The following is a 13,018-nucleotide window of genomic DNA, read 5'->3' as shown; positions in this document are numbered from 1 at the left end:
GGCATCAAAAGTGGTGAGGCTGATGGCATTTATACTTGCTGGGGGCTCCTGGGGTGAGAAAAGGGATCAGAAAAGGACCCCAGTGAAGGTGACTGTGGTCTCAAGGCACAGGCTGGTAGGATGCAAGTCTATAAGAAAGCAGACTTCATCGGTTATGCTGCTCCCAGAACAATTGTTCCACGAGACAAGTAACAAAATTAGTAATTAAGAAGATTCACAACCTGAGAGAATTAGTGCCTCTGATCTATAATAAAGCTATTAGAAACCTCAATGGCAGATTGCGCTGCCACAAAAATAAAAGTCAGCAGAGATTTTAGTGCCCTGTCCTTACTAAATCCTCACCTAAGACAGGTTAAAAAATAGCAATCAGATGGGTTGAATACTGATTTCAAGACCATTATCATGGTACCAAGCACTGAAAAAAAATAGCAACATGTTGCATATTTCTTAAGGTAAGTTCTTTCCCAGGATACTGAATTTACAGATAAAAGCAACAAACCAGCAGAATTAATCTATACATTAATAAAACTCACTGTGTGTTATTAGAAAGCAGTTACTCTGAGACAACAAGAATTATATTTATAGTGGTGTGTGGTGATACTGTCCTGAATTGCAAGATAGATAAGTGTATATTCTATTTGCCATCTGTTAGAGGTGTGGCAGTTATCTTCTGTTAACCGGGCAGTTTTCTTTATCTCTTCCACAAACCAATCCTCCCTCTGGTAAATATCTTCTGTTAATGGGCCATTGAGTCTCACTGCATGACTGGTAAAAATTACATCATCCCATTGTGAGATGCTCCGCCATGGGGGTGAGCCAAACATTCATTCCTGCATATAATATGATATTTTGGGACACCAGGGCAGCCCTTTCCCACTGGATTCCCAGAGGAGCGGCCCTTTCCCACTGGATTTCCAGAGGAAGACCAAGCCCATCTACACCACCACTGGACCTTCAGAGGAAGACTACACCCTTCTACAGGATCACTGCTCCAACAGAACCACATCTGTCACTCCAGGAGGACTGCAGCCACCATTTCAATTGGACTGCTACCAACACCCTGACCAACAGGGTGTCAGGTAATATCCTGACTCTGTCAGTGTTGTTTTGTATTACTGCATTGTTTATTTTTTTTTAATTTTCTTCCCTAATAAAGAACTGTTATTCCTACTCCCATATCTTTGCCTGAGAGCCCCTTAATTTCAAAATTATAATAATTCGGAGGGAGGGGGTTTACATTTTCCATTTCAGGGGAAGCGCCTGCCTTCCTTAGCAGACACCTGTCTTTTCAAACCAAGACAGATTTTAATAGTTTTGTTAACATTATCTACTTTTCCAGAGACTTAAAAAGAATTATCCATAATAATGGTAGTTACGGCAGCATCTTAAAAATTTCTGTCTTTCTGCCATTTTAATTCTCTTTTCAATCATCTGCAATTTTCAACCTTTTTCTCACCTATTAGGTTGTGATTTTTCAGTGGAGAACCACAGTCCTAGGGTGATGTTATGATGCTTGTATCCCCATTCATGTGTTCTGTTTATGCTGGATATTATGTTCTGTGCCTTTGAGACTGGCTCTGAAGAGTCAAAGTTTTGTTTGGGTTTTCTTATCAGCCTGGTGAGACACAGAGATGGGGCAGTACATAGTGCTGCTTTTGCTTTTTTTTTGCTTTTGCTTTTCGCTTTGCTCTCTCGCTCTTGCTTCTGCTTTGCTTCTGCTTGCTTTTGCTTCTGCTCATAAGCTAGTTTAGCTAAACAGTCCAAATTTCTTCCTGGACTGTTTCTCCTTTCCTTTTTTTCGACTAACTTGAACCTGCTCCAGACTGGGACCTGGGAACACCGAGAGTTTGCACCTTGTGGCCTGCAGCAGCTGCCCCAGCGCCGGAGGGATTGAGAACAGAGTGACCACCCCCAAGAGAGAGACTTTCTGAATTTGTCATCTTTTTTCAGAGTGGTGTCATCCAGTATTGTAGTAAACCCCATAAGTTTGGGAAAAGCACCATGGAAAATATGAACAATAGGAATGCTGAAACAGCAAAAGAAAATTCCTGTTTCCCTGTCCTCTGCCTTTGACCTATCTCTGTAACCCTATAAGGCAATGTCATGTTAATCCCTTACCATTGGTCAAGCTTGGATCCTTTCCAACCCTATAAAAGAAGCATACTGTACCCCATTAGGGGAGAAAGAAGAAGAGCAGACACCCTTCATGGACCTCCCTGAATAAAGCCATCTCCGTAGAACAGCCTGCGCCTTCTCCTTCTCCTCTCTCTCCATCTGCTGCAGCCTCAAGCCCGGGGCACCACTACCTAGCAAGCAAAGCTGAAATCCTGAGATCTTGCTGATCACTATAGAGCTGAAAATCACCATGCTTGCTAGATGGTAGCCCTGCGGCGTTGGCATGAGTGAGCTAGCTTCGGGCACCCAGTTCCTACTCAGGGACTGAGCTCCTGAGCCCTATTGCTCTGCTTTATGATAAGGCCAATCAGAGGCTTTATTACGGTATTGTTCATTTTGTGTGCTGGGGGGTGCTGTGCCTGTTAAATAAACAGGTTCTTTCCACTCCTCTCTGAGGAATTCTTCCCGAACTGGTTGGGGGGAGGGGCCGTGTGTGTTTGCTTACTAGGGGGGCCCTCCTTTGGAGATTCTCTACCAAATTTGCCCTAAACCAGGACAACCACACACTAGTATTTTGCAAGGAGGATACAGGGAATCTAATGGGGAAAATATTTTACTCAGTACAGGGAAAAATATTTTTTAAATTATTTTACTTTATATAAGAGCTACTGAGTCAAAATTTGATCTGGAAATAATTCTGCTCCCTCAGGGGACCAGACAGCATGGATGGGCTCTATCAAGGAGAAGAGCAATGGGTGATGCTTAATCATGACAATGTCTTCTGGGGAAGCCTGCCCTGATTTTACTTCTCTCCCCGATTCCTGTTATGGGCTGTTAGGACAGGCTTCACTCTGTTCTGGTGTACTGCAAGTTGTTTACACAATCCATGAAAGAACTTAAAAGGATCAGAGCAAAACAGAAAAACAGAGATGAAGTTTGGGAGCACAGTCTCAGGGGATTTTGGAGGGATTTGGAGGTGAGGCTGAACACAAGCAACCTTCAAAATCCATTTTGTCAGTTCAAGTGTAGGGTATGGAAGGTTTTAAAAGCTAAAATATGAATGTCTGTAACCTTAAGTCTTTCAGTGCCAAGATACAAGTTCTTTAACACCTAAGCAAGACTGCAGTTAGATCCTTAATACTGATCACTCATATGCATAGTGCTCAGTCTCATTTTCTCCAGTCAATTTAACTTTTAAAGAGAACTTGCTGTTACTCCAGGTAAAATCAATTTAATTGTTATAAATTCCCAGTCAAGTTACAACAAAATTTGTCCCAAAATGGATCCTTTGATCTGGTGTGCAAGAGGCCAATCCACACACTGAGTCAAAGTATTTGATTTATTTACAGTCCTGTGCAGAAAGGGGAGCTGGGTGGCAAATGCACAAAGCCAGCACAATGACTATCAAAATTTTTAACTATTTATACATTTCAGCAAACAAAGGAATTAGTGTTAATTTGCTACAAGTTACATAGTTCTCTTATTAATTAGTATTCTATCTTATATTGGTTAATGAGTCTCTCCCTTCCCATGCTGATGCTCAGTCTCTCTTCTTTTGGGTCGGTGGTCCATGAGTTGGTGGTTGTGATCTCCCCCTGAAACAATTATCTTTTACCCAGTCTGTGCTGATTTCAGCACAGTTGCTGAGTTTGGTTTCTTAATTTCTTCTTTATCTTGGGAGTTCTGCCAAATGTCCTAACGGCCCATAAATGCTGCATTCTTTGTGTCCACTCTTGGTGGTACATCCTTTTTATCAAGCTTTGTTAACCTCCCCTTAGGTCTGAGATCACTGAAGCATGTCAAGCTCCAAACCTTAACAAGGCAATTCTACTGACAAGTAATTTATTTCTTTAACACCTGGACATCAAAACCATTAACAACTTATTCCATTACAACTCTTCTTGTCTAACACAGAGCAAGTTTTCAAGGGTTTACTCCCTAGGGTAATTAAACTGCTGCTTATTGAACTTGGCTTCCAAAAGGGCATTTAAATGGGGACTCTATTTCTCCTTCCATTTCCTGTGGGCATGTTTTAATTTGCTGGCAGAGCATTCAGTGAATTTCATGCCAAATCAATTAATAGAGCTAAACATGACCTATTAAAGGTGAGGTTTGGTACCTAGACTCTTTGGTATTCCAGTTTTAAAATAATAAGCCTTTTGCTTTGCTAAAGGACAAGGAAACCAATTAACAAGGTACTCAGGCCCTGTTCGTGCAAGAATTAGTCAGGCGCTCGCAGCTGCGCCTTCCCCACGTATGATGGAACTATTTAACCATTCTGCGTGCGGCGTCTGGGCCGTCGTGCTTGCTTCCTCCGCTATGCAACCTCCTCATCGCAAAATCTATGATCCAGTCCCCTGGCAGCCTAGGGCGGGTAGTGCGTGTGAAAGAAGGCCGGGGGAGGAGGGAGACGCGGTCACGTCCTGGTAGTGGCGGCCTGGGTAGCCCCTTGGGAAACCGGAGGGAAGCAAGGCTTTTTGGCTTTTTTCCCCCTCCCTTCTTACAGGGGAACTCGGAGTCCCGTCGGCGCGGAGCGAGGGCGCCCGCTCCACCGTGAGCCCCAGCTAGCACGGGAAGAACGGCTGTCCGCCCAGAAGCACCTCCAGGGAGCAGTCGAGTCCGCCGCTAGAGCGCCCGCATGCTAGGACGCTCTGGCAGGCGCCACGCGCTTCTCTGTCGTCCGGCCCGCCTCTCCGACTGTGTGGCACTGTCGCGAGCGGAGCAGTCGTGCAGGCTCCGCCATGATGAGCAGTGGAGGGATCGGGGTGCCGCTAGGCTTCCCCTTGGCCCCCACGTCTGTCATCCAGATCACGAACCTCTCCTCGGCTGTGACCAGTGAGCAGATGAGGACTCTCTTCAGCTTCCTGGGAGATATCGAGGAGCTGCGCCTCTATCCCCCGGAGTAAGCAGGGTCTGCGTCGGCTCTCAGAGCAATAGAGATTTAGGATGAGGAAGAGGCTTAGAGGGGGTCTAGAGGATGGAGGGAAAGGAAGAGGCAGAAGGTCCTATGTGCCATCTTGAGTGTGGGCATCAGTCTCCCGCACGTGGGTGTGTGTCTGTCATGTGGCCCCATCCCTTTGTATGGGGCAGGAACGTTAGGGGAAAGGGGCTATATGCCTGGACCTAAGATGGTTACCTCGGTCCGGAGGAGGGGAGCAGTCGCGGTATCTCTGGAGCGGCCTGTAGAAACACGGCGAGTTTTGTTTTCGTGGTGGCGGTCGGAGCCGCGGTCACCCGGTTGCAGCTGTCGGCACTGAGTCACAGTCTGACAAGACGCGTGCTTGCAGGCTGCCCCGAAGCGCTTCCTAGGTGCAGGTCTCGTTTCCCCCGTTTCCCTGAAAACCTGTTTTCTGTGCCCCACCTTTCTCTTCGCTCGGATTCATCCCAAGGGGGGGGGAGGGGGAGGGGGAGGGGGAGGGCGGGCGGGAGCGCCCCAGGCCTGACCTCCGCCTGGCTACCTGGTCTCGCCGGCACGCATCGCCCGAGTGGCGCGGCCAGCGAGACCAAGCTCTTTTTGTTCGAACGGCTGTTTTCTTCCGCGAGAAAGGGTCACTCGAACAGAAGTCAGCATAGCTGTTAACAGAGGAACGGTACTTGGCCTGTGCTTAGAAATATCTCCGATAGGATGTTTGCAGTAAGTGAAAATTAATAACGGACCTTACACGTTTCTCTAAATTGTAGCTGTCCTCATATCAACTGCATGCAAGGGATCTGCTCAAATGAGAGATAATATTGTTATTTTGCAAACCTCAATGTTTCTTCAAAGCAGATGGAACAGAAGAGGAAAATAAATATTTTTTTTCTTAACACATCCAGACTGGCCCTTTCAAACAATATAATTAATATATATATATATATATATATATATATATATGAAAATTAAATAGGAATATCAGAAAGGAGCAGGGGGAGTCATTCACATCCAGACTTCAATTTTAATACAAAGAAGACAGGAATAAAATTTAATTATAAAAAAAAATAGCAAAAGAAGATGGTATTTGTCCATTTTAATGTGTTACTAGATTATACATAGCTAGGTTTGGATGAAGAATGTTCAGAAAACCTAAATGTGATTTAACATATATAAAGTACGTATAGTAGGTATCCATTCATGTCAAGATAAAATAGCTTTACCTAAGTTTTAAACACTTTAATAGAGTTATAGTGATTTTTGCACAGTTTTCTAGGTTTTTATTTTGGACTTGTTCCACAATACACTTAATACACTTATCAGAGAATAGAATCATAGAATTGCTTGGGTTGGAAAGGACCTTAGAGATCATCTAGTTCCAACCCCCCTGCCACGGGCAGGGACACCTTCTGCTAGACCAGGTTGCTCAGGGTCACATCGAATTTGGCCTTGAACACTTCCAGGGATGGGTCATCCACAACTTCTCTGGGCAACCTGTTTCAGTGCCTCACCATCCTCACAGTAAAGAATGTTTTCCTAATATTTAATCTAAACCTACACTTTTTCAGTTTGAACCTATTCCCCCTTGTCCTCTCACTATATGCTCTTGTAAAACATTCAGCCTTCTTGTAGGCCCCCGTTAGGTACTGAAAGGTTGCTATAAGGTCTCCACAATGTCTTCTTTTCTCCAGGCTGAACAGCCCCAGCTCTCTCAGCCTGTCTTCATAGGAGAGGTGTTCCAGCCCTCTGATCACCTTCATGGTCCTCCTCTGGACTCTCCAACAGGCCTATGTCCTTCCTGTGCTGGGGACCCCAGAGCTGGATGCAGTGCTCCAGGTGGGATCTCAAAAGAGCAGAGTAGAGGGGGAGAATCACCTCCCTCGACCTGCTGGTCATGCTCCTTTTGATGCAGCCCAGGATACAGTTGGCTTTCTGGGCTGCAAGCACACATTGTCAGGTAAACAATATGGTGAAACAAAGTTGTATGTTGCATTGTCTACAATTGTAGCCTGTTTTCTCTCTTATTCTGTATTGCAAATATTTAGCATACACACAAAATATTTTTACTTAGTCAGGCATGAGTTTGCAGAATACAATGAAGTTGCGTTCTCTTCTATACGCATAATTTTGCTTATTAAAAAGAGGACATTCAAGTTTAAAGATTTACTGCAATATTTGTAATCCCATTCCCTTTTCTGGGCATGTTTCTTTCTAATAGATATGAACTTGTAGTTCTGTTGATGCTCAACATTAAACAGAATATGTAGACATTATATGTACATGTGTATATACACTTGATAAATCATATAAACTCCTTTTTCTAATTCAGCATTATGATCTTTCCAAATAAAAGTATAAATTTTTGTTCACCTCTTCAAAATCAGTCATGTTTGTCAGCCTTCTACTTTTTCCCTTAATCTGTTGAAGTCTAATACATAAAATCTTATATTAAATACTCAGTAGTGTTGTTATTAATTTTTTTTTGTTTGAAAGGAAATAGATCTCATTCTGGTTTTTGTGAATTAACTTGGTCAAGGACATGGACCATTTTGAAGTTTTGATCCTGGTAATTTAATTTATTTTTGAAATATTTTTCCCCATTCTTGAAAGATGCAGTATTACATGTTTAACTTTGGATTATCTTTTTCTTCCTAATTCTCTGATATTTTGCTCTGTCAGAGCAATCCAAGAGATTTATAGAAGTGGTGAATTTGATCAGGTGATCATCTCAACTTTATAGGAAACTCCTTTGATAACACTGTTCCACTATAGTTAGTTGTGCAGCACCCTACTGCTGACTTGAATGAAAAAAAAAAGGATTTATGACTTACTAGGGAGTGAGGATGATGTATCATGTACCTATAGGCTCTTCAATGATTGTAGAACAAAGTATAGGGCTGTGCTATGAACTAGCATAATGAGAGAGAAGTTACTTTTCAGCAATTTTCTACATTTTTCCAGTCTCCTGTTATTTGTCTCTAAAAGTGGGATTCGTCACCTGGTGTGCAGTAAGACAATCTCACACACAGAGACAAGGTATGTGGTTAGTTCATATTTGCACAAAGGTTGGTGCTGAGCGGTAAATCCACAAAGATAGCACACAGAGCAGAGAACTTGATCATTATTTATACAATGTTAATCTAATCTATTCTACCTATCTACTACATATTCAATGTTTACTACTCTACTATTGGTTACTCATAAAAGGGCTGATCGCATAAGGTATTTTGTAATTCATTATTAGCTACTGCGCATTCTCAGGGCTCTTTCATTTGAATTGGGGGTTGTTTGGTGGTCATGATCTCCCCCTGATGGAATTATCTTTTACCCAGTTGGACCTGCTTTCAGCACAGTTGATTAGTTGGCTTTGTTAGTTTCTACTTATCTTGGGCAAATGTCCTTTTGGTCTGTAAATTCTGCATTCTTCTTGTCCATTATCAGTAACCTCCCCGTAGGTCTGTGGCCCCCAAACCATGTCAAGCCCCAAACCCCAACAAAGCGATTCTATTGACAAGCAACCCATCAAAGACATCACTGTCATTAACATATCCCTTGGTTTTATAGGGTGCAACAGAGAATTTCTTTAAAAAACTATCAGAAAGTCTCAACTGTTAAATATAATTACTTTAAAGAGAAAATATTAATGTTGGATTAGTTCACTTAAAGTTCTTGTAAGGACGCGCAATGTGGAGAAGAAGAGAGAGAGAAACAACCTCAGTTTTTTAATGCATTAAATAAAAGGCAGGTTCTTTAAGATGACTCTTCAGTATTTTTAGTGAGCTTCCTGAACCCAGTGACTTTTCCTGGCAATTAATATCTTAAGACTGGGGTTTTAAAGTAACAGTTTCTGACAAGGTCCTATATTTTTTTTATACTGAAATGATTGGGATGACTTTTATGAATGTTGAGCTAAATCACACTATGCTCTTTGGTAGTTTGTCACTTCATGTTTTATCTTCATTAATCAAAGCCCTTCAGTTTCTTCAGTCATTGTTAAGCAGACATCCCATTAAGAAGGATGGATTTAATATCTGTCATTTTCCTGAAAGCCTAGTTCTCTGTGAGGAAGTGTCTCTCTTGTGTATGAGAGGTTTTTGCACTTTAGGCAGTTGCCAGTAAATGCTATTTTATTATTATTGTTATTTTCTGAAGAGGTCTGTGTGAACTGTGAATGAGCTGCTTTCAGATTCAGCATAGGAAACCCTTGGTACTGAAGAAGTTTCCATATGGTCATCATTATGATTTTAGCTACTTGTCAGTGAGACTTCATTGACACTGAAAACAATATTTCTTTTTATTGAAAAGCTATGAACGTGTATTATATTTCAGTAGGTCATAATGCTTGTTACTGGTGGCTGTTTGTATTTACCTGTTTTCTTACAAGAAAATTTAAATTTGACTTGACTTTACAACTATATACTGTTCTGCTCTCTGGAAGGCTTTCCATTGAAATTTTAATCTAAAAATTGAAAGCACCTATTTGATGAATAACATCAGTAAACAAGTTATGTGGAAGTGGGAAGAGGTTCTTTTTTTTTAAATCCACTCATTTTACTCTTAAGTAATTTGTATTTGATTATCAAATCTCAAAGAGACTGATTTTATCTTTTATCTTGTTGCAATTGTCTGCTGTATTGCTTTAAAATTGGTGTCATAAACTTGCCCAAGAAACTTTGACTTCATGAGATTTTTAACCATTTCCTCATAAGACCTCTCTTATAGACTGCTGTAAGTATCTTTCAGTGCTCAAAGACCTCTTTTATTCCATTTCATTACTATTGCAAATCATTTTGGTCACCTCTTCTTCCCTGTCCCATAAACAGAGCTTTAGCCTTGAGAAGAAGTATGTTCAGAGAATTTGAGGGTTTTTTTTCTTTTTCTAACTGCTCAGAAATGAAAGTAAGGGATGCTTGTAAAATCCTTTCAGAAAATAGGATTTTTATGTTGTTGGCTTTTTTTATTTACTTGTACATATAATATTTTTCCCTTTTGCTTACATCTTGAGGAAAATAGGAGGACTGAATTGCAGGTTTCTAATTTTACCAAATGAGATCTGTTTTTTTTTTTAAGATAAAGACTTAAATATCATAAAGAAAAGTTAAAGATGTATATGAAAATTACTTGGAAAATTGTTGTTAGATAGGGTGAAGCAGTTAACAAGAAGATAAGCAGTTAACAAGAACATAAGATAATATTACAGTCACAGCCTTGGTAAGAATTTAGGTCCTACAAGTTGTTACTACATCAGGGCCTTGGTGTGGATTTGCCACTTGTGTGTAGAAGAGGGTGGCTTTAGTGGGGCTTCTGTCATCTTCAGTGATATTTTGTCATCAAAGTCTGAGGAAAAACTCCTGACATTTTGAATATCTGTGTATGGTCCTGATTTGGGTAGAGATCTAAATTCTCATGCTGAGAATGGAGAATTGCTGTCATTGTTTAACAGGTGCTCCTCAGTTTGCCATTTGCAAAACCATGCTTTTGCGTTAGATTTGTCACCCGGTGGAAATCTGTGTTTCAGAGAAGTCTTTAAAATTACATTTGTAGTGATACACCTTCAAATGTGGCTGTAAGAGGATTTTTGATTAGTTAAGTATTGAAAAGCTTTATGGAAATTGAACTTTAGCAGAATGAATTGTTCAAAAGCAGGGAGGCACAAAATGTCTGCATCAGGTATTGAAAGCCTTGCTATAATACTGTTTGCTTATGGGTGTTCTGGAGTTGTCTTGGAAGCTAATACACACAAGTGTTTCTTAGTTATTGTTATATCCAGCAGTGGCTGCAGTATAGATAAGGCCTTTGAGATAAAATACACAGAGCTTTATTTAAATGTGATCTGCACCATTATTCCAGAACATCTTATTTTGACGGGTTATTAGTTTCTGTTGTCTTCTCCACCATCAGCACCCTGAGAAAATTTGGACTCTTAGAGAGATATTTTATAACATTTTATTTGATTTTTCACTGTAGATTTCTGAATAGGTAATTCTTAAGTTTTTAGTTGGTTTTTGTTCTGTTGGGGGATGGATGCTGCTGTCTCCCTACAAAGGAAAAGAAAAATGGTAGAAACATCTGAATACTATTTATATCTTTATTTCCTTTTTGAGTTTTCTTGCATTTTTAAAGAAACTGGATTATAGTAACCTTAAATCAGAAATGTAGGACTTGCTTTTTTGCAACGATGCTTTGTAACTGTAGGAAGAAGGCTATGAGACTACCTCAATTCAGCCTTGAAAAGGATTGGCAAAAAAAAGGGATTAAAACAGAATAGGACTTTTCTGCTTTAAGAAAGACTTCTTACGAAGCCTACTGGGGAAGTTTAGGAGGCCCCCTTTGCAAAAAAAGAGGACTCAGTGTCCTGGTTTAAGGCAAATTTGGGAGAAAACCTCCAAAAGGGGGCCCCTCCAGAAAGCAAAACCACACGGCCCCTCGCCCCAACCGGTTCAGGAAGGATTCCTTGGAGTGAAGTGGAAAGAACCTGTTTATTTAACAGGCACAGCACCCCCCAGCACACAAAATGAACAATACCAGATGATACCACTCTTCCACCACTCTGAAAAAAGATGACAAATTCAGAAAGTCTCTCTTGGGGGTGGTTGCTCTGTTATCAGTCCCTCCGGCGCTGGGGCAGCTGCTGCAGCCACAAGGTGCAAACTCTCAGTGTTTCCCAGGTCCCAGTCTGGAGCAGGTTCGAGTAGGTCCAAAGAAAGGGAAAGGAGAATCAGTCCAGGAAAAATTTGGACTGCCTAACTAAACTAACCAATGAGCAGAAGCAAAAAGCAAGAGCAAAGCAAAAGCAAGAGCAAAGTGAAAAGCCAAGCAAAAAGCAAAAGCAGCACTATGTACTGCCCCGTCTGTGTGTCCCACCAGCCGTGGGGGAGCAGGCTGATAACAAAACCAAAACAAAACTTTCACTCTTCAGAGTCAGTCTTGAAGGCATAGAACATAATATCCAGCATAAAGAGAACACACGAATGGGGATACAAGCATCATAACATCACCCTAGGACACTCAGTCACTGTGAAACTTTTTAGAATTTCAGAACTTTTGGATCTTAATCATATCCTGTGATGTAGATGCAGCATTGATGTGTTTTCAGCAGAAGTGGTCTCCTTATCAGAGAATTTTTCCTTTTCATCACTTCTCCAGTGAATCTCATGATTAGCTTAACTTTCAGAAAACACTTTGTAGCAAGGCTTTTTTTTAGAGCCTTTTTGCAGTAGTATTCTTATGTTAATATTTTTAACCTACTTCTCAGCTTTTGTGATTGAAATCCAGGAAATACAGAGAGGGAAATATAGAAATGACACTTGTCATAACTGGCTCTGTAGTTTTTGGGATTTATAAGGTTTATTTATGTAGGCTGTAACTGCCTGGAATAGAATTATGTTTTTGAGTTACCAATGAAATCAATAAAGAAAAAAAGCTAAGTGATGTTAGAAGTTTGAACCAGAGAATCTTCAATGGAGGCTTCAGTCATTTGGGTTGTAACACTGGCATATGAATTAATTAACAAACAAACCCCAAACAACAAGAAAAAACCCAAAAGACCCTCCTCCTCAAACTTACCCACACAGGCCTCTGTCCCCCCCAACCCAAAACAAACAAAGAATCCTGTGGCCATTAAAAAACAAAAAATCTTTGCTATGAGTGAAGTCTGGCTCTTCAGAATATGTAATATTACAAGTTGCATGCAAACATTTCTGCTGAGTACTGAGGTAGTCATAGCTCTTTGTCAGCTCTGATGGAAAGTGTCCTGAATTGAGACTTTATAGATGGCTCAGAAGCCATTTTTATACATTTATTTCCTTCCTGAATATGAAAGCTTGAAACTGGGAAAACATTGTCCACTACAGACAAATGGATAGAAGAAATGTAGTAATCTTGCAATGTTTTTATAAATTGCATAAGGTTGACTTTCATATTTATGTTTCTCCCCCTCTCTGCTTATTTTTCTCCCTCAATGTTTCTGTTTTCACAGAATTTTCCATCATA

The 13,018-nt window shown here is 40.9% G+C and overlaps 1 protein-coding gene across 3 annotated transcripts in view; it reads left to right on the top strand.

Moving 5' to 3' along the window:
- The first annotated feature begins 4,856 nt into the window (after nt 1-4,856).
- The window catches only part of LOC143691892 (uncharacterized), a 72,142-nt gene continuing 63,980 nt past the window's right edge, over nt 4,857-13,018 (top strand). For all 3 annotated transcript variants that reach the window (XM_077193206.1, XM_077193205.1, XM_077193204.1), the window contains exon 1: nt 4,857-5,017. In XM_077193206.1, coding sequence (XP_077049321.1) covers nt 4,857-5,017 — 161 coding nt within the window. The remainder of the gene's footprint in view (nt 5,018-13,018) is intronic.

Source organism: Agelaius phoeniceus, chromosome W (assembly GCF_051311805.1).
Source record: "Agelaius phoeniceus isolate bAgePho1 chromosome W, bAgePho1.hap1, whole genome shotgun sequence".
NCBI lineage: Eukaryota > Metazoa > Chordata > Aves > Passeriformes > Icteridae > Agelaius > Agelaius phoeniceus.
The sequence above is the reverse complement of the archived record's forward strand: the minus strand, read 5'-3'. Positions and strand labels throughout refer to the sequence as shown.